Source organism: Urocitellus parryii, chromosome 13, assembly GCF_045843805.1.
Source record: "Urocitellus parryii isolate mUroPar1 chromosome 13, mUroPar1.hap1, whole genome shotgun sequence".
NCBI lineage: Eukaryota > Metazoa > Chordata > Mammalia > Rodentia > Sciuridae > Urocitellus > Urocitellus parryii.
In genome coordinates, this window is record NC_135543.1 from 35,000,721 (window position 1) to 35,023,594 (window position 22,874).

General features: G+C 35.6%; 1 protein-coding gene across 5 annotated transcripts in view; it reads right to left on the reverse strand.

Moving 5' to 3' along the window:
• The window catches only part of Kiaa1328 (KIAA1328 ortholog), a 257,338-nt gene that overhangs the window by 34,789 nt on the left and 199,675 nt on the right, over window positions 1-22,874 (reverse strand). For all 5 annotated transcript variants that reach the window (XM_026400047.2, XM_026400048.2, XM_026400050.2 and 2 more), the window contains 2 exons: window positions 18,558-18,739; window positions 6,471-6,579 (listed from right to left, as the gene is read on the reverse strand). In XM_026400047.2, coding sequence (XP_026255832.1) covers window positions 6,471-6,579; window positions 18,558-18,739 — 291 coding nt within the window. The remainder of the gene's footprint in view (window positions 1-6,470; window positions 6,580-18,557; window positions 18,740-22,874) is intronic.

The window sequence follows — 22,874 nt, forward strand, 5'->3', positions numbered from 1 at the left end:
AAAAAGCAATAATGATAGTTTTAGGACCTGGTAGTGCACATTTTAGGAAATTCATTTTGAAAAGTTTGAGAAGAAATTCTATCTAATATTTTGAAACTAATTTTTAATAGTCATTGTAAAATCTTTTTTAAAAAATATTTTTCTAGCTGTAGTTGGACACAATAACTTTATTTTATTTATTTTTATGTGGTGCTGAGGATCGAACCTAGCTCCTTGCACGTGTGCTAGGCAAGCATTCTACTGCTGAGCCACAACTCTAGCCCTGTAAAATCTTTATAATAATGTTTAATTTGTATGAACACATAAATAAATGTACCTCCACATGTCCAACACAATACTTGGCATACAGTATGCATTCAGTGAGTAACAGCTGAGTATCATCAGAAGTAGTCATCATTCACATGCTTTAACTAAACAGAGGAGTGGGGTCTGTTATTCAAACTTACCACAAACCCCTGCAGAGGTTTGGGGTTTAAATTTTGCTTATTCCTCTCTGCCACTCAAAGAATAACACATGATTATTTCCTCTGCTAGGCATGTGAGAGAATCTGCTTGAGTACGTGACACCATTTGTGTACATTAGAGGTAAAAAGAAAGTTTGACTTTGACTTTAAAAAAGGTTTTGTGGGCTGGGGATGTGGCTCAAGCGGTAGCGCGCTCGCCTGGCATGCGTGCGGCCGGGTTCGATCCTCACCACCACATCCCAACAAAGATGTTGTGTCCGCCGAGAACTAAAAAATAAATATTAAAAATTCTCTCTCTCTCTCTCTCTCTCTCTCTCTCTCTCTCTCTCTCTCTCTTTCTCCTCTCTCACTCTCTCTTTAAAAAAAAAAAAAAGATAAATGCACCTGGGTTCCATCTCCAGTGACCCCCCCCCAAAAAAAAGGAAGCAGTAGCTCAGTGGTAAACACCCCTAGTTCAATGCCCTGTATTGCAATAAATAATTTAAAAAAAAAAAGGTTTTGTGATACTGGGCACAAATGCAAGAAAATGTTGCAATTGGGCTGTTGTGTATAAATGAACCACAGAAGCTTCACTTGCCTGTAGTTTCTTCCTATGCAGTTACAGAAACAAATTCCACTGTGATTCATTCCCTACCAGAATTTGATTATTTTAGTGTTCCTACTACAGAACCAAATCTCAGTTTTAGGAAGAATAGAAAATGAAAAAATACTGAAATTTGGGATTATAAAACTAGTTTTTCTAGGTGTGGTGGTGCAAACCTATAATCCCAGAAATGGGATGCTGAGGCAGGAAGATGGCAAATTCAAGACAAGCCTCAACAACTTAGCAAGATCCTGTCTCAAAACAAAAATAAAAAAGGACTGGGGGTATAGCTCAGTGATAAGAGTGCTCTTGAGTTCAATATCCAATATCTCTCTCTCTCTCTCTCTCTCTCACACACACACACACACACACATAAATAAATTAATAAATAAAGAAGCAGCCATTTTCAAGTCTTTTCTGCTCCTTTATAACGACCTTTGCCAATTGCTCATTCTCTCTCAGTTCTCATTCTCTCTGTTAAATGAGATACTACTTACCACACAGGGTTTTGGTACAAATTAAATGAAATACTGTATGATAAAAGCATTTTTAAAATCTGAAGTACTATGCTAAGAACTGTGAATAGTAATTATAATTTTGGGTATTATATTTCTATTCTATTTTATAATTTATATTATTTCATAAGTATTTTATTATTATAATAAAAATATGTCACTTGTGTAGGTTTGAATCTTCTGGCAGCTTCCAATCCAGAATTTTGTTGCTGAGATAAACAAGATTACTCTTATAATCAAGAAGAAAATATTTATATGATTTTCCTTTCTCTTCAATCTGAATGGTCACTGGCCATGTGATATGGGAAACTAAATGATGCCTGAACTGCTCATGGTTTTTCACCTTGCAGTATCATCCAGAAAGTAAAAGAGTAACATGCAGAAATGTTTTTCTTCATATCACAGCCAAGGATCCAAATGTCACATGTTGTTTTAGTATTTTGAAGGCTGTGCTATTATAAGTGGTGGTGGAAGCAAATGGATTTTCATTTCAAGTTACTTAAGGTAAAAATAAGTAATGACTGTTTTCGAGACAGAGAAGAATTCTTCCAGCCTGGGCTTGGGCGAGTAGGGCACCAGGTTTTTGGACCTGATGCGGATGTTAGTGGAGCATGAGGATCTCACAAGCCAGCATGAGGCAGCATGTGCACAGTTGCCTATAAGCATGGCCACACACAGGCCATTAGACTTAATAATGTGCAACCTTACAGCAAAATTTTCAAAATACATTAAGCATATGGTTTGAAAACAAAGGACCAAGATCTTTAAAAAAGAACAAGTTAAACTATTTTTAAAGCCTCCAAATAAGCTATCAAGTCTTCTAAAGTATATATTCAAATATTTTCTAAACCCCCTCAAGAAAAAACAGGCTTTACCAAATGCTCTCCTGTCAATAACTAAAAAAAAAAAAGCCAAAAAAAACCCCCCAAAAACAACTGTTGATACTTCTGTGTTGTGTTAAAAAAAGAAAAACCCTAATCTTTCTTTAAATTTTTTTTTTAAAAAGGCAAAGTGTAATTCCTAGAAATAGGCTAAATTCATGGGGTTACAGCTGTAGCTCAGTGGTAGAGCGTTTGCCTAGCAAGTTTGATCCTCAGCACCACATAAAAAATAAATAAAATAAAGGTATTGTGTCCATCTACAACTAAAAAATAAATAACTTTTTTTTTAAAAAGAAAGAAATAGGCTAAATTCCTTTTCAGTTTCAAGAATTCACTAGTTGGGCATGATTTGGAGAGATTCGCCTTTTTTCCTTCACATCTTACAGAAAAAGGGATTGCAAGAGTACCAGCTGTAACCCTTTTGAAATCATGGAAGAGCAGAGAGAAGAGGCCTTAGTCACCTTCTGGTTCAGAGACTGAGAATTTAATACTGCTACCACAGGCCTGGTGTTTGCTTCTGCTTATCAGTTTGGAACAATCATTATTATGTTGTCATAAGACTAGAAACTTGATCAGTATTTTAAAAAGTGACTCCCAGAAGATACTACCTACATTTTAATATAATGTGTTTCAGATCTACATACATGAATAGAGAAAGAAACCAGCAGAAAAATGATATACAGCTGTAATAAACCTTATTTCCCAGTCCAATTTGAAATAAAAGACATAAAGATCCAAACTACATTAATGCAAAGATCTGCTTGTTGCAAGTATACTTTTTGATTAAATTGGCATACATCAAGTACAATTAGAAAGGTTATTTATATCAAAGAAATACATAACTCTGCATCTTAATGGGGATGACAATTACAGTTGATGGTTGCTAATTAACATGACTTCTTTTGCTTTGGGTGTTAGATATTTCCTTTATTCTTGATTGTTAGCAATGGACATACCTAATCCTGGAAGGCACAAAAGGGTTAATTATCAGTAACATCTGTGCTCATAACACTTTAATTTGAGAAGCTAATGGTAACCTGCTCAGGTCTAATTTCACATTGGAATTGATTTCACCAGTAGAACTGGTAAACTCTGACTTAGCCTCATGGCAGCAAAGGTATATATTCATTCAATTTTCTTTCAGAGCTGAGGCTCACCTACCCACCAGGTATTTGAAATGACAGGAAGAAAAGCCCTTCCCATCCTCTCTCCAGGTAGAGTGATCTATGTGGTGTTGCCTAACCAAGCAGAAGTGAATGGCACCATTTAATTCAGTCCCACCACCCTCTTGTTGCCAAGATGATCATGGTCCTTACTATCCTTGTCAGTTCAGGAGTATGCAGTTAGTGCTTGAAGCTGGATGTGAAACGGAGAGAAAGAAACATTGCAGCTCTTAGCATGGAAGACTGTAATGCCCTCTTTGCTTGTGCTGTAAATTACATATTTATTTTGTTAGCATGAGACAGATGAATATTCTACATACAAAGGTGCCCAGCTAAAATCAGGATAAGTGATATTAATGTCCTATGGTCAGTATTATTGAACCTCGAAAGCAATAAACTTTATGAGTCGATAAATATTACATTTGCAACATAGTTAACATTCCTTTACTGTCTCTAGCACTTATTACACATTGTAACCACAAGTCTACAATACATTATTCATATTTGGGGTGTCACCAAGTGATGGATTGCTGTAGGAGAGGCTGTCCTTTAAATAAATCAACAAATAAAAATGCAAATGTTAACATTTTCAGCCACAACTTTTTCCATCTTGAATGGGGAATGAAAATTTCACATTATACTGACAGCCAGCAGAAGGAACAATTAACAGCCTACACTATGAATGAGAAAGATGACTCTGCCATGCCTGTTTTTTTCAGCTGTACAAGGAACGATATTGGACACTTCCAGGTGTTTTCAGAGAACAAAGGAAAACCTATTTCTCACCAGCATCTAAACTACCGAATCCTTTTGTGAAAATCTTAAACATTCTTGGAATTTTAGGGTGGATGGAAGGCCTTTCCTCAGGGTCTCCTCAGTTTCTTCAAAGGTTTGTTAGGAGGAAGAATCACAGGCATTCCTCTTGCATTAAATGTTTGCCTGTAACTGAAAAGTAGTCTATAAAAAAAGGCCTTTTGTACACTTTGCAATAAGAATGATTCAAATACTCCTGATTCTGAAGTCTGCAAAGCACCCACTGGGCCTTCCTGGTAACTGATTTTCATACTATTGAATCTTTTTTTCAACTCTGCACTTTGTATAATAGACCTATAATATGCCATTGTGCAAGTCTAAGGATAAAATTTGGTGTGCTACACATTGTTTTACTTAGCCAAATGCTCATTATTTATACAGCTTCTGAAAATCTATATTTAGCTGATCTGTAGCATTAAGGACTAAGAGATAAATAACCATTTTTTAAAAGTCTATAAATGTGAGTCTTCACAGTAATTTTAACCTGGTTTGTAAAACTCTATAAAGTTAATATGGTCCATTCAGAAAACATGTGCTGAGGATGTTTTATAAAACCCTTACGGTGAAACATTTTATTCCTCCTTTTCATGCTTCTCTTTAAACTGAAATGCAATCACCAAAAATATATTAAAATGATGTTAAAAATCTCATTTTAATCTCTAACAGTAGTAAAACTGAGACTCAAAATGTAGATCATCACCCCTCTTTAATTCTAAATCTTCCAAAAGACCCCCTCAAAAGGAGAGCAAGATGGAAACTCTTCTAGCACAAGCTTCCAAGCACAGTGTAAAGTGGTCCAAAGAGGGAGTCCCAACAACATTCCAGAATCACAACTCCTTGTGGGTCTTTGTGGGTGGCCACCACAAATTGTCATTGCCAGCTGTCACAAAAATATTTAAGATTACGAATCTGGAGTCTGAAATGCTGGCTCTGCATGTCCTTTTATTGGATATGTAAACTTAGACAAGTCACTCAATCTCTCTTATTCTCAGTTTTCTAATTTTTAAAATGGGGATGATAATAGTACCATCTCAGAAGATTGTGAAGATTCAATTAGATAATACATTAAGGGTCTTGGCAAAGTGCTGGGCACATAGTTAAAATAGCAACTATTATAATTATCTGTGTGTTAGAGTCATTTCTCAAAATTTCTTTATGATGCTTACTCTTCTGGCCCCAGAATTAAAGGCACAAAAATATGAACCATTGGTTTTTAAGGATGCCTAGGTTTGGCTTTTGTGGAATAGTATTTCCACTGAATGTGTCTGGAACACAACCCTCTAGAGGAGAAAGAGTTAATGCTTCTCTCTCTTCAGAAATAACCAAAAACCAAATTAATAAATTTTATAGTACACTTTTGAAATCACTGGCCTTGAGACCAATAATTTAAGCATTTTTACTTTGAAATTCCAATGGACTGTGAATTAACTACAAATTAAGTCTTAAACTTAATATTCATCTAATAAAATGTTAAGAACATAAGAACTCAAAACCAATCAGATCCCCAAGGAAACTAAGCCAAATCCTTCTGGTACTGATGTTTACATAGTGAGCTTTCAATGTAAATGGGAGTTGGATTATTAGATATGATAAATTTAAAGTAATGTATTTCTTTCCATGACCCTAGAAATGGCTGATCAAATGATAACCCTCCTAATAGTACAAGTAACAATGATATACTTTTAATTAATACAAAAGCCACTATAATTTTCAAAATTAATTCAGTTAGTTATAGTTCCAATGTATAACTATCCCATGATAAACTGGAAAGGATCTACTGCTAAGCAGATTTTCTGATGAAGGATAGGATTAATTTGGGTATCTTTAAAAATTCTTGCTAATTGCCATGATTAATTAAGAAAGTGCATGTACACAGAAAAGAATTCCATGTGGCGTAACATGGCCAATTCCATATTCTTTAACATAAGGATTTCTCTATTGAGTAAGAGCCACTAAGAACTGTCAAGATTTTTCCAATCACTATTTAAAAACAAATCTAAGAAGATGCTCTCATATGGAGAATGTTAAGTCAAAGAATCCCTGAAGCTTACCGGGAGGCGTTGTGTTGGTATGATGATGGGGCTGTGGCTACAAGCTCCTTTTGGCTTCCTGTTTGTATAGGAGATGTGGAAGCGTCTTTTCTAATTCCTATAATTGTCCCTGTATGAACAAAAAAAGGAAATAATTGAACATTCAATAAAAAGAAATGAAAATAAGTCCATTCTGAGTAATAGATCGGATATTATAGATATTTCCAAGCTTCAAAGACCAGGATATCCCCCTAATCCCCAAAATGGAACAATGCAGATAAAAAACCTCAAGTTATTTTGTTTTTGTAAACATCACAGATCCACAATGCCATTTTCTGCTTGTTATTCTCCACATTTTTAATTGATGCATTTTAAAAAACTATACAACTTCTGTAATAATAGAATAACTAGAGGTTTTGTTATTACACCTGATTGCCTATCATATTCCTACAGATTTGGGTTTACTGTGAAAATGTCCAAGAAGGTAGGTTGTTTTTATATTGTGCTCTTTGACTATTATAAGAAAGAATCTTTCTTCTCTTTGCCAGAACAGAAAATTCTAATACTCTGTACCTCCTAACGCTTCAACTTATAATAATCCTCTTCAGAAGCTTTCAAGGTAAACATAAATCTTGGAAGTCTTTTTAAAGAACTCCAAATTGGGCTACAACATGTTCTAATTAAGAGATGCTCAATTAACTATTCACTCTGGGCCTCAGGCAGATTCCTAAGCAACAGTTTACCTTCCCAAAATAATGGCTGATTTGGTTCCTGTTTCTTTCTAACAAACAATGTTCAGTTGATAATTACTTTTCTCTTTTGGAGTGCTAAATGAAAAGATGATATTAACAGAAAGATTTTTTTGTTTTTATTTTATTTTCTATTTATTATTTTCCAAACAATACAAAATATCTCTGTCTTTATCTTGGAAGACTACAAGAATCCCATTCACAATTTTCTTCTGGTTCCCGGGAAACTTTCCCAGAATGCATTAAGAAGTTATTTGGATAGAACTGGAGAATATCATGCTAAGTAAAATAAGTCAGTCCCCGAAATCCAAAAGCTGAATATTCTCTCTGATATGCGGATGTTAAACCACAATAAGGGAGGGTGGGGAGGTGAAAAACAGAAGTTCATTGGATTAGACAAAGAGGAATGAAGGGAAGGGGGGGAATAGAAAGGACAGTAGAATTAATTTGAAATAATTTTCCTATCCTTATATATGAATACATGACCAGGAAAACTCCACATCATGTACAACCACCAGAAGAGGATTCTAATTAGAAATAGTTATACTCTGTGTATGCTAAAATGTGCTCTACTGTCATGTAAAAGAACAAATTTAAAACAAATAAGTTATTTGGGAAGATCCCCTCATTCTTTGAGGAAAGAGTGAGTAACGAAGATGGTTTGGGAGTGTTGGGAATTCAAGACCTTAAATGCCAAAAGCAGAGTATACTAACTATAAGAAAGGCAATAGTTTAGGTGTGACCAGAGAAAATCAGGCCTGGAGCAGGACAGAGTCTTACATTAGTAGAGATTATCATTAAAATGATGATCATTATCCTTGGTATTCAAAAGTCATACACTTAACAACCAAATATTCTCTATTATGGGGATGTAAAAGACCATCTGTCTAAATGTATAATTCAGTCCTCTTTGCATACACAAACCTCAGGATCCTTCACCCAATCCAGCACCTATTCATATTAGACATAATGTACACTAGTCCATAGAGTGCATTCAGTCAGTAAATATCTACAGAGTACCTATGATAGGCAAGGACCAGTGCCAGGATTAAGCTCAGGGTTTGTTTATGTGGAGGGGAAAGAAGGTGTGAGACTAAGGAAATGAGACAAACATAGATAACCTAAGGTAGTATAGGGTAGTAAGAATAGCTGAAACAGAGTGCATGGAGGATGAGCCAGACATATACTACTCTCTCTCTCTCTCTCTCTCTCTCTCTCTCCCCTTCCATCCATCCATCCGTCTGTCCATCCATCTTTTCAACAGATTCATTGGGGTATAATTTGAATACCATAAACTTTACCAATTTTAATTAAATAGTTTGATAAATAGTAGTAAATTTATATATCTGTAAAAGCAGAGCCATAAGTCAGTTTTAAAAATTTCTTTTCAAGATACTTAATTTTACAGTAGTTTTGGAATATTTTCTCCTTCAAAAAAGCTCCATATACCCATTTGCTGTCGATACTTACTCTCTGCCTGGGTCTGTTCTTACCTCCTCCGGCTCTCTCTATAGTTTTATATTTTCTATAAATCATTTGCATCTGCATAAGAATTCTGCTATTTTATATATTATAATATTTTCATATCGAACTTACAGAAAAGGAAAAATAAAAGAGGATTTACGTGACTTGCCCAAGGTCACAAAGCTATTAAGTGATGGAGTTGGAATCCATAACCAGGCAATCTGGTTGGAGAGTTTTCACCATTACACTATGCTGCTATAAAAATTATATGAAAAGTTTCAGGAATTAAGAAGTGGAAGAGATCAAATCTATAGGATTAGGGAAGTTTTGATGCAGAAGGTAGAATCTTAATGGGAAGGAATAAGGAGCATGGAATTTGAAGCAGAGAGACTTATATTAGCAAAAGTAATAAATTAAAAACTTCAAAGATAAATATTTAATCAATTCAGGAAGTATTTATTAAACATCACTATGTCCTTATATCTTGCTAATGATTTTAAATGTATTATCATTAATCCTTGTAACAGTCTTTAAATTATATTATTGTCCTCATCTTACAGACAAGAAAATAGAAACTGCAAAGGTCAAACAGCATGTCCAACACACACAGCTAGTAAAGATAAAGCTGAATTTTAAATGCAATCAGGTCTGTTTGGCTCTCTATCACAGATTTCTAACTATTAGGTTAGATGGCCTCAAAAATAAAACAAAATAGTAACAACAAGAAAAACATCCAAACTGGTCTCTGGATAGAATAGTCTTGCAGAAGATTTTAGAAGAGAGTACAACAGACAGTACGAGGCAGATAAAGAAGTTCACGACTCCCACCATCTGGGCAGAATCCTGGGTGATACAGGAGAAATTAAGACAGGCAAATAATAGTGAAAACAACTGAAGGATTTGTGATAAGAGGAAAGAAGAAATGTCTGTTAGTGATAGAATCTAAATATCTTCCAGTCACTACCACAGAAGATGTGAACATTAGTCTTACCTTTTTCTGTTCTGATATTTCATTGATATTTCAAAAATTGGTTGAGACAACTGACATTTGATGGGGACAATCTAAGAAGAAAATCTGAATGAGAGGCTAGGGACTTTTACAATATATGGATATATTTCAGGAATGTGTGAATACCTCATAACTGTAGGTACACCAATCTGTATATATGTGTTCATTCATTTTTTTTCTGTGGAAAGGGACCATAGCTTTCATCAAATTCTGAAAGCATATGGAACTTCCAAAAGGTTGAGGATGTTTACTGCTAGTTATAGGTCAAGTGTAACTATTTCTTATTCTTAAATTTCTAAGCTCTATTTTTTAATAAGTATATCACAAATTACATAGTGTGCATATTCATGGAACTATATATTCATACATGTGCATACATACAAGGACAATATAAACTTTTTAAAAACAAAAGTACAGGAAGAATATTATCCATTAGGCTAATCAAATCATGTATGAATACATATATAACAAATACATGAGACTACATTAGTATTCATGTAAATAAATATGCACAATTTTTTTTGCATACACAGATGCACTTGGACACAATGGTTGATGTCCTATTTTTATGTAGCTGAGTCTGTTTGCTCCTCCATCAATCAACATCACATGATAAGACAAATTTTTTTTTTGAGGCTCAATGCTTAGAAATCTCTTGTTTCTGGTTTCTTTGTTTTATTCTGCATCCTAAAAACAGCTAAGCCACATTACATATTCAGTTTAGTTTAAAGCATAAATTATAAAGAAAATGCCAGAGTAAACCCTCCCCAGATCAGGAACACTGGCAGCATGCGTTGGACAGCAGTGCTGCCAGTGTTCCTGGTCACACCTCCTCCTGTCTCCAGGAGTCAGCCACTTTTCTCATAATTATTCCATTTATCCTTTTATAGTTTTAATACTATTGATTTGGCAAAAACCATGGATTAGTTTTGCTACTTTGGGACTTTATAAAAACAGAAATATTTTAAACATTATTTTGAGAGTTCTTTTGCTTAATATTGTCTGAAATGTTTACTTATGTTGATGGTTTATGTAGCTGGAGCTTGTTTTCTTTGCTATATACTACTCCATTGTATGTACTGCTGACTTTTTAAACATCTATGCTGCTATTGATGGATGTTTTAAGTAATTCTGGTTTGTGACTATTATGAAGAATGTTGCTGTGACAGAAGCTACCAGTTATCCACAAATATGCACTTTTTCCTTCATCCTGGGTACACAGCTAGATTATATTTCCCAGTCCTCTTTGTCATTGTGTGTGGTCAGGTAGAAAACCAGTGGATGTTATATGTGCCACTTTGGGGCTGTCCTATAAAAACCTTCCATGTGTACAATTTCATACTGTTCTCCCTCCTTGCTCATCTACTATATAGCAGGGTCAACAAATATTTTCCCCATAAAGGGTCAGATAGTAAATACATTAGAATTTGTAGGCCATATGGTCATTGTCACAACTATTGAACTCTGCTATTGTAGCACAAAAGCAGCTACAGACAATACATAAACAAATGGGCACAGCTGTGTTCCAATAAAACTTTACAATAGTTAGCAGGCCAGATTTGGCTCATGGTCCAGTTGGCTAACCACTGTGTTACAGCAATGCCCAAGGTGATCTTGGAAGGCACCAGAAGTGGCTGAGCCATCATTCTTTGAGGTGCTATCAGTCTATCCCCAAGCTGGAACTGTTAGAAGAGAAGGAAATTTTTGTCCTTTAAGAACTGATTTTTTGTTACCATAGCTTAGATTGCCTTAAGTGAATATAGCTGCTATGAATACATCTGTAAGCAAATCATTTTGTGTATAAGATTCTATTATAAAAACCTGGGAATAAAATTACTGGATGTAAGATATTTATCCTTTATCTTTAATAAGCAGGGCCAAATTTGTTTTCCAAATGAGTTACATGAATTTATACACTGAGTAGCAGCCAGCCATTGCTGCTATTTCTGCTCAATTCTATTCTATTGATCTATAAATCTCTCTTTATGCTAGTACCACATTATTTTGATGTTAGTAGCTTTATAATAAGTTTTGAAGTCAGAAAGTGTAAGTCCTGTAACTTTCTCTTTCAAGATTGTGTTGGTTATTTAGAGACCCTTGCAGTTTTGTATGGATTTTAGGATCAGGTTTCCCTTTTCTACAAAAAATATTGCTAGTGTTTTGATAGGAATTGAATCTGTAGGTTGCTTTGTGGAGTACTGCCATCTTAACAACAGGGAGCCTTCAAATTCAAGAATACAGAATTTCTTTCCTTTTAATTAGGTCTTTAATTTCTTTCAGCAATGTCTGTACTTTTCAGTGTGTGAATCTTGCATCCTTGCTTAAATTTATTTCCTAGATATTTTACTGTTTTGATGCTATTATAAAAAATTAGTTTCCTTCAGTTTATTTTCAGATTGTTCGTTAATACATGGAAATACAATGTTTTATTTGTTGTGTTTGTGTGCGCATGTGTGTTGAATTCTATCCAGAAAACTTGATGAATTCATTTATTAGTGCTCTCAGTTTTTTTGTGCATTTACTAGGATTTTCTATATTCTTACATATAATCATGTGATCTACTAAGATAGTTTAACTTCTTTCTTTCCAGTTTGGATGTGTTTTATTTCTTTTTCTTGTCTTTTGCTTTGGCTAGAACTTCCAGTACATGTTGAATAGAAGAGGCAAAAGTGAGAACACTTGTCCTATTCCTAAACTTAGGGGGGGAATTTCAGTCTTTCACAACTGGGTATGATCTAGCTATAGGTTTTATATGTAGGCTCCTTGTCTTGTTGAGGAAAGTCTCTTCTATTCTTGCTTTACTCATCATTTTTTCCACGAAAGAATGTTATATTTTGTTAAATGCTTTTTCTATGTCAATTGAGGTGATTGTGTGGTTTTCCCTTTTCTCCAGTAATCAATTACACTGCTTTTGAATGTTGAACCACCTTTGAATTCTTTAGCTAAATCTCTCGTGGTCATGATGCATAATTCTTTTAACTCGCTGCTGCATTAAGCTTGCTTCTATTTTCTTGAGGATATTTTCTCCCATATTTATAAGTGATACTGGTCTATAGTTACCTTGTTGAATATTTGCTTGGCCTTGGTATCAGTGCCTCTTAAATAAATTAAGATTTATTCTTTATTCTGTTTTGTGCAAGAGTCTGGGAAAATTTTGTGTTAATTCTTTTTTACAGAATTCACTAGTGAATCTATCTGGTCCTGGGCTTGTCTTTTGTTGAAGGGTTTTTGATTACTGATTAATTCTTCTCTATTGTTATAGGCCTATTCAGATTTTATATTTACTGTGGAGTCAGTTTGGGTATGTTGTGTATTTCATTGAAGCTATCTAGCTTTTGGGGTTTTGGTGCATTTCCTGTTTGCCTCAATATTGTTATATTACTCCAGGTGATAGCAGTGTGCTCATCTGGCTTTTTTTCTTTTTTAAAAAAATTAATTAATTTATTTTTTATTCTAATTTGTTACATGTGACAGCAGAATGCACTATAATTCATATTACACATATAGAACACAATTTTTCATATCTTTATACAAAGAATATTCTACAGGTAGATGCTTCTCTACCCTGAGAAAGTGCTGAGTTAGGTAAAACAAAAGCAGCCCTGTGGGCAATCCACAAGTAGTCAAAACAGACCCCTAATTCCTTGAGAACTTTAGCTCTGCTTACTCTGAGACTAGGTACTCTCACCTGGACCTTAGGCCACCATCTTCAAGACTGCTGCCATACTGGGGCAGAGGCCAGGGCAAAGCTAAGTTAAAACCCCACAAAACTCTACTATCATCTTTCAGTGGCCTTTCTCCTGGTTTAACGTGTGTTCGGTTTCTATAAAATCTTCTGATGAACTGATTCTCAGAGGTTCTGGCAAATTCTTCATTGTTTCTGGGGAGAAATGAGCAACTGGAGTTACAACTCCACTATTTTCACTGATGTGCTCTTGACTCATTTCTGACACAACTCATTTCTGACATAACTCTGATAGGAAAACATTGACAAGGTCATTACAAAAAAAAGAAAAAAAAAAGACATTACACCCCAACAGCTCAGTGGCTTCCAGTCACTGTAATCATTAAATTAGGAAAAGGAAACAATAAAAAAAAGATCATCTCCAGTAGCACAAAAAAAAAAAAAAAGATTTGATGAAGTTCAACACCCATTTATGACAGATTCAGCAAACCAGGAGGGAACTTTCTCAACCCGATAAAAGGCATTTATGAACAACCTATAGCAAAAATCATACTTAACTGGTGAAAGATTGCCCTCCCTATGAGATCAAGAGCAAGGCACAGAAGTCTACTTTTACCATTTTACCCTACATTGTAATGAAACCCCAGGCAATCTAATTAGATGAGAAAGAGAAATAAAAGGCATAAATATTGGAAAGAAAATAGTTGTTTTGAACTGAATTATGATCCTGCTGCCTCCTGATACCAGTTCATGGTAAGTCCTAACATCCAGTCCTCCTTAGAATATGGTTATATTTGTATGTAGGGACTTCAAATAGGTAATTAGGTAAATGAAGTCTTATGGGTGGGCCCTAACCAAGCATGACTGGTGAACTGGTGTCCTTACAGGAAGAGGGAGAAATACCAGGAACATATACATGAAGAAAAGGCCACGTGAGGTCACATTAAAATGACAGCTATCTGCAACCAAGGAGAGAGGCATGGGGCAGGGGACACACTGACCAGTAAGGAGCATGAAGGAACTTTAAGTGATAATGGAAGAGCACTACATTTTAATTGTTAGTTACATGGTTGTAAACAATTGCCAGATTTATCAGATTGTACATCTAAGGCCTGTGCAATTTTATTGTACATAAATTAAGCCTAAATTAGAGTAAAAGGAAATGGAAAAAAATCCCCTCAGTTTTCTTGACTCCTAAGGCAGTGCTGTCCTTAAGATTCCACTCTACTGCTTTTTTTTTTTTGACATTAGCAATCAATCACCATAAGGACTTTGAAGGGATAAGCATATATTTTGCTTAAATCACTAAATCACTGCAGGCACTGAGGTCAAAAGGTCTAACTGATTAGGTCCTTATTTGGAGAAAATGGAACAAGGGCATAGAAAGAAAAATCAATATATGTAATGTTATGTTAATTCATTCAACAAATATATAATGAGCACCTACCATGTGTGAAGCAATGTTCTAGGCGATGGGGGGAAACAATAGTAAATATATGGGGTTTATTTCCTAGTGAGAGAAGATATAAAACATATATAACATGTAGGTAAGTTATATAGTATTTTCAGATATTCTTTCCATTGTAGAGGATGAGAAATATAGATGCTCTGGTTTAAGTGACAATTAACTTCACTATAGCAACTTCAACTCTTAAAGATAGCCTGTTACATTTGAAATTCTTTTTTTTTTTTTTTCAGTGAACTGAGCAGGATAATGTATTCTACACGTCTGGGTTTATTCATAGCCTTCAAGCATACTTGTCTTCTGTGTGCTGCTGATAAAGGCATCAATATTTAGCATATCTTTTATCTCACACCTCTGGGAATCGAAAGTATTATCTTTTGGTACTTTTTCTTATGATTAAATATATAATAAAAACAATGGTGGCAATAAAAAAGGAAATATAAATGAATGCTTCTTACAGGCAAGATGGATATGGTTTCTGTGCTTTGGATACCCCAACTTTCTTATTTCTTTTATCAAGTCACTTGTATAAATCCACCATGGGCCAAGAAAAGCACTCACATCATTGCAAGCACAAGCTCATTTAGAAGAACCACTAAGAGATTCTGAGATTAGTCCTCATTCTGGTCAAGTCTACAATAATAGTCTTCCAGTAAAAATAAAAATGTGTTTTGGAGCTACACAGTGGACCTTAACCAGTGACAGCACTGTATAAGATTATATAACTTAAAACACCACAAAGACAAAATGAAGGCCATAGTCAATACCAGCAGCTAAATCCAAATTACTCTAGGATCAGTTTCTCTTAAAGTTTTAGGGGACTTCAGAGATCCATGAAAGAAAAGCAAACAGAAAGATGGCTCTAAATGTACAAGGGGGTTCTTGGCGAAGCTTTACAGCAAAGGGCAGTGCCAAGAACATTCCAAGTATTGACAAATGAAAAAGTTTATATTTTCAGTGTAATTCTAATAATACTTTACATATTTTTGTGTCACAAGGTTGTTTCAAGAGTCTAGTTTCTCGTATAAAGTTTTGCATATAAAGTTGGCAGAAGGGTGAGGAGGACCGGAGAGGTAAAGGAGTAAGAGACTGGTAATAAAGATTAATGGTCCTGCAGTAAATGTCCTATGCTGTATTTAGTGATGAAAGGACAATAACAAAAGAAACAAAGGATATCAAACAGAAGAACTGTATATTAAAAAATTCAGATACAATAAAGAGGGGAAAGCAATTAAGGAGGTGCCCAACCAAGCAGTGTAACTTAGGCAATTAGTGCTAGGTCACTGGCCTTATGATAAACAAGGTATCCAAACCCGCTGTAATATTCCTTGGAAAGTTGCGCTTCCCATTTGGTTGGGTGCCACAGCAAATGCCAACACAATAACTTTGCCCTTACCATCCTCTGCATATACCTGCTCTACAATGGGCAGAATAGCTCAAGGGGTCAGTGTTAGCTCCTTTAATTAAATCATACTTTACAAAATCATACTTTCACTAATTAAAGGATGGAAAAATATGTGACAGTCTTTTGCATGACTAGAAAACAGTTAATAGTTTCTGTGAATACTTTAAAATAAGAACACTTTTCAAAAGATGAAAAAGTTTTCTATGTATTTTTTTCCACTGCCATACTACAACTTCCCTTCCATCAAAAAAAAAAAAAAAGAAAAAAAATACAAACCTATGGAAAAAATAAAACCATGAGTGAATGAGTGAAAACTGTTCCTGAAAACTTTGCAGAATTGTAACAGCTTTCTCTTTGTTAAATTGATTGGTATAGCAACATTATAAAATGACTATTAGGATTCATTGTACACAACAGAAAGTGCTGAAATGTCAGCAGACTATACAGCAAAAAGTAATGGGTTCTGAACTTCTGTTAGTCAAAAATGATTTTGTTTCAAATTAGAAATTGATTTTTTTTGGACACAAGCCCTTTCCAGGCTTCCATCTTCTGTAGCTGGGCCCAGGACAGATTAACCTCCACCACACAAGGGCTGGCCTGATGATACCTTTCTCAAAGTGCCTTTTCAATTGCTGCTTTCTAATGTTGCTGTGGTCTTAACCAATAACACAAGTTATTTGTCCCTTTGCTATTACACTATTTTTTTCTCATTTTGCCATTTTATTTTAGTGCTGACACACAACATGAATTTGTTGACAAGTTAACAGAAGACTATGTTAAGCCTCGTGGTGTAACCACCAGACCAATTCTGACTAGTTCTCCACTGACCAAAGTGCAATGGCTAAGAATAGAGAAAGCTGAAGTAAGAGTTTTCCATCTCTGAAAGATTAATGCAAGAGAAAGTAAAGAAGATTCTATCTCATGTAGTAAGTCTGCTCAGTTTTGGTAGCAAAGTCTAAAAAGAAGCTTCGGCATGTTTCAAAAGAAATGGAAGTCTTGCAGAGCATTTACTTTATGTCAAACAAAATGTACTTTTTTTTATTTTCAAATGGTGGATAGTTTTCCTTTTGAAGGTTAGATTAATTAGTATCTGTCAATTACCTGGGAGGGGATTAAACAATCTGTAGGTTAATCATAGTTAAAAAAACAAACAAAATTTGACAAAGTAGGCAGCAGGTGAGAAAAGGTAGGGAGAGGTACACATGCAAGGTCCTCTCAGGAAGCACGGTGATTCTCAAATAAATAAATATGAGAGTGTCTAGAGACATTATGAAAAACTGACTGCTCAACCGTAGAGGTAGAAAAGTGTTGCCTGGTGAAAAAAGGGAGTATATAAGAAGGAAATCAGGGTTAGCAGTTTTGAGCAGAAAAAGAGATGTATTAAAAAGGTGTGAACAGAAAGGGGTTTGGAGACCACTTGGCCCTTTGTTTCTTGTACATCTTTTCTGTACAGTGAGGTTCATTCACTTTCTAAGTTCTTCCTTTAAGGCTGTCAGGATAGATTAAGCCAAGAGCTACTCTAGGAAAAACTGGGAAACACAATTAAATTCCCTTCACTTAACATTTCACATTTATTTATAACTGATTTGTTTTCACAATCTACACATAAAGCATGTGGTAGTGCATGTCTGTAATCCCAGCAACTTGGGAGGCTGAGGCAGGAGGATTACAAGTTGGAGGCCAGCCTCAGGGAGGCTTGAAGCAACTTAGTGAGACCTTGTCTCAAGATAAAAAATCAAAAGAACTGGGGATTTAGCTCTGTGGTAAAAGTGCCCCTGGGGTTTAATCATCAGTACCAAAACCCCAAAACCAAAAACAAAACAACGACAACAAGAAAATCTACCACATATAAAATAGGAAGCATTACTAGCATTTGAAAGACTGCTAGGCAATATCTGAATTTAGACTGTGAAGTTCTGTTTTAGCCACAAAGTGGAGCTGCTGATGACTTCTTTGTTTCCAGAAAACTGAAGACTAACTGTTGTTAGGGTTTTCTATGACAGGAGAGATTTGTGTACAATTTGTCCTCTTTACTAACTTTAAACATCATTTTTATGATAATACTTAATGCTTAATTCTTACAGTTTATGCTTACAAACTGAAAGTATGAGAAACTAGACAGTGTTTCTCATACAAGTATTTTAAGAGAAATACAGATGAAGTTCACTAATCTAGTAGCTGTACCACTATGGCCCATAAGCGCCATGTCAGTTTGTAACATTAACTCATGCTCAGCATTTTAGGAAATCATTTGGTGTTCACCGATTAGCAGCCACCAGCAACACCCTGCCCCAGCAGCTTCTCATTTTGCTACTACAGATGTAAACTTACCTCTTTGGGGTCTACATGTATCTTTTTTTGGACTTGTCCACTTGGCATCATCTTCTACATGCGACTGAAACCCAACTGTCTTCTTCTCCCTCCTATTCTCTCCACTGCTTGGGGAATGGTGGTACTTTTTAAAGGACAATGAGGTTCCAGGCAGCCATCCATCACATTTTGACTTTAACAAACTGAAAGAGCAAACATGAATGAACTGTAGAGAGCACAGAATGGGATACAGATCACACAAGGATATTCAAATCCAGCATGAGTCGAAATGCAATTCATGGAAGTAAGAATTTGCTTTTTCTTATTATTTTTATTGACCTTTAATTTGAATAATTTCCTAAAGGTCTATTTTTTGTGTCCTGCCATAATAATTTTAGAGAGAAATGGTCTTTATCCTCAAAATGTTTACATATGGAGTTGGAGAAATGAGACTCAGACCCATGAAGCTGCTAATAAAGAGTATGATTAAGAATTGTAATGAAAAAAAAATAAGAGCTCATGAATAATGGCATAATTTGGCATGAACATACTTTATATACATAGTTACAAAAATTGTGCTATGAATGGATAATTATGATTGTAATGCATTCCACTATTGTCATGTATGTAAGAAATAAAAATAAATAAATAAGTTAGCAAAAAAAAAGAGTATGACTAAGAACTGGAATATTTATAGGATAAAAGGTATGGTAAAACAAGACTTATGTATCTAAAATGTTTCCTAAGTACTAAAATATGATCATTAAAAATTAAAATATCACCAGTGTGCCTCAATATTTATTATGGACCCAGGGTATGTAAGGAGTAGTGCAATAGTGCTCGCAGAACACCTGGGTCTATCCTTCTGTTAGGGATTAGACAGATGAGGATGGTGGGAACACAAGGTTAAAAAAATAATTGTATAAAATGGGCCCACTGTGCTGACCCACACATGCTTTTTTTTTTTTCAAGAAGCAATTTACTTGCAGCCCTGCCTGGCCTCAGTGGACAGGATATTCTACATTCCTCAGCAAACTACCTGTTAACTGCAGGAGAAATGCAGGCCCCAAGACAGTGTCCATGGGAGGAACTCAGGAGATTTTTGTGATTAGATCTTGAAACTCTGGGAGATAAGGATAGTTCCTCCTAATCATAAAATCTATAAGAATGTTTGATTGAGAATCCAATTAGAACAGGTCAGTATGGGCCCAGGTGACCTACAGTTGCCATAACAGTGGGGATATGAAAGTCTTATGTCAGCCTGCTGTCAGTCAAAAGTCAAGAGGTGGACCTGGAGGACTCTCTGGAAATGTCTCTGGGACCCCCAGTAAAACTGTAGTACAGGAGAGGCACATTGTCCCTCTCCTCTCTTGAGAGGACCCATTTTTTCCTTTGAGAGGGTCCCCTTTCCCTTTTGATATTCGTTCAATAAACTCATTCCTCTTACTCTGAGTGACATGTCTGAAATCTTTCTGACTTGGTCACAAAAATTGGGAGTTGTAGGGGGGGATCTTTGCATTGCTTCAGTTTTTCAGAAGGCCCCAGCACCATAACACTTCCATAATTTCATCATAAAGTTAACAAGTTGAATATAGAGTAAAAGGTATTTTAGTAAACATAACACATGCATTCTTTCTCCAGATTTACAGAACCCAGAAAACCAATGATCTTCACATAACATCAGGTTTTTTTCTCTCATTAATAAACTGTGTTCCCAACATTAACATTTCTTCTTAAAACATTTTATTTTTTAGGAATAAAAATTTTAGGAATATTCTAATGTGTTAGCCCTCACTATTCCACTAGCCTGTTCCTTCTAATTGAAGTTCACCACAGACTCATGACATTTCGAGTTATCTTCCTCATGCCTGTAACAATGTGAAAATTAAAGTTAAGAAAAACAAGACTGAGAGACACATAGAGGCAGCTACTCAAAAAGTAAGTCTAAGTAATAAGATGCTTAAACTGCCTAGAAAAGAGGTAATCTCTAGTCAAGAATAAGAACTGGGAGGACTGTCAGAAGGTTCAATGCACCTCTGTATGAAAATGTCACACCAAATATGAAGGATTATTGAGCTCAGGACAATTAAAAGGAAAAAAATACAGAAAAGCTCTCTGGCCTCCATTTACCTAAAACAGGCCTTAGATTGATACAGACAAATGATACCCCGCTTCTCTACCCAAGGGAAGATAAAGATTGACCACCAAAGACAGCTTTAGCCATTATCACTTAAAGATGACACACCAGGAATCTACATTAACAAGCTTTAATGATTAATCTTTATTTACCTTCTGCCAATTTGTGGACCTTAAGAGACTGAAAGTCCTTTTCCTTTGTCTTGTTATTTCTCTAATTACTGATTTTTGAATTTTAAACCACCCCTTAGAACAACTGATTCTCAGGATGTATCCTTTGCATATATGAAATATGCATGCCAAATATTTATATATGTTTGTTTTTCTTTTGTCAGTCTGTTTGTTATAATGGCCAGTTTCAACTATGAACTTATGGCACTTGAAGAAAAAATTATTCTTACCCTACAAAACTACCCTCACCCATCCTGGATTAGGCTAACCTTGTATGAGAAAAGCCCTCCTTCACTTCTCAGTAATAGGACCTCATGCAGGGCCAACCTCCACATTCCACTCCTCCTCATTCCACTTATATGCCAACATCTAACACCAGTATAGCCCCAAGAAGGGAAGCCCCCTCCATCCTACAAATGCTCTGATATTTTATGCTAAGTTGCTCTATTCTGCAAATGCCCTCCTCCCACTGCTCAAGTACTAACACTTCCAAGATCAAATTAATTTTTGGCTATAATATGAGGTAGGGATCAAGCTCTACCACTTCCATTTATACCCAGTATTATTTGTTTAAAAGGTTTTCTTCTGAATTGCTTGGCATCAAAAACAATCAAAAAACAGCTGAGCATACGAGTGTGGGTGTCTGTTTCTGGACTCTTTTTCATTTATCTATTCATCTATGTTAACGTAAGTATTAATCCTGTATTGATTCCATAACTTTACATGCCTGAAACTAGTTAGCCTAAACTCTTCAATGTATTCTTCTAGAGTAGCAAAGTTTCTTCTTCCTCCAGTTCAAGTGGTTCTCAAATCCTGTAGAACAGAATTTTGCCACACAGAGGGAATTTGGCAATTTCTGGAGAGGCTTTGGTCATAATTGAGGTTGCTACTGGTATCTAATGAATAGAGGCCAAGGATTCTGCTAAACATGCTACAATGTACACGACAGCCTTCTTCTCCACCACCAACAAAGGATTATCTGATCAAAAGTCAAGAGTACCAAGGTTGATAAATCCTGCTCCAGTCTTTGAGTGAGCTTGTGTCATTATTTCTTCTTTGAATGTTAAGTAGGATTCTCAAGCAAAGCTTCCACGGGTCCGTGGTTTTACTTATAAGGAGGTTCTATTACAGTGACAACACCCTAACAGTTACTTTTGCTTCCATCCCTTTACCTAGCATTGTAATTCTAAAGAAAAGCCACATTGGAGTAAGATGTTAACTATTAAATCATCTTTCTCCAGATTTACAGAACCCAGAAAACCAGTGATCTTCACATAACAACAGACGGTATAGCACCTCTCCTTATGTTTTTATTCTTGTGCATCAATTAACAACAACAACAACATGTAAATTGTTGTGAGGTTTAACATGCAGTAAAGTAATATGTTTGAAGGATTACAGGAACTAGCCCCAGAAGGTCAAGTCTGATACCATGTTCTAAAGAGAGGGGAAAAAAATAAAAAGGAGATACCTGTCCTCATGCCCTAGATGATGAAGATCGCATCTGGAATGTAACTTTCCTGCCCACTGTCTCACTGGTAGGTAACAGAAAGATAGGAGCAGCGGGAACATGACATTAAAGAGATAATTTTATAAACTGGACCTACCATGCTGACTCCCACATGTTTTCTTTTAAAAAGAAATTTATAGGCATCCCTGACTGACTTAAGTCAATAGGATATGCTATATTTCTCAGGAAACAACCTGTTGTCCGCGGGAGAAGTGCAGGCCACAAGGCTCCCTTTCCAGTAAGAACAACACAAGTTACCTGAAGGGGGTCATAATTTTATGACCTTTACACAGATCAGATTACAGAACTTAGGGAGACAGGATAATTAAAAGTAAAGCCACCAACCATAAAATTTGTAAGAACAAGTTCTAATTAGAACTGGCAAGCACAGGCCAAAGTGACCCAGAGTTGTCTTGGACCTTTAACATATCATTAAAATAGTAAAATCCCCCATCCCCCGCCCCTGCATTGGGCAAGACCATATGCAGTGGGGCCTTGGAAGTCGGATGCAATCCTGCTGT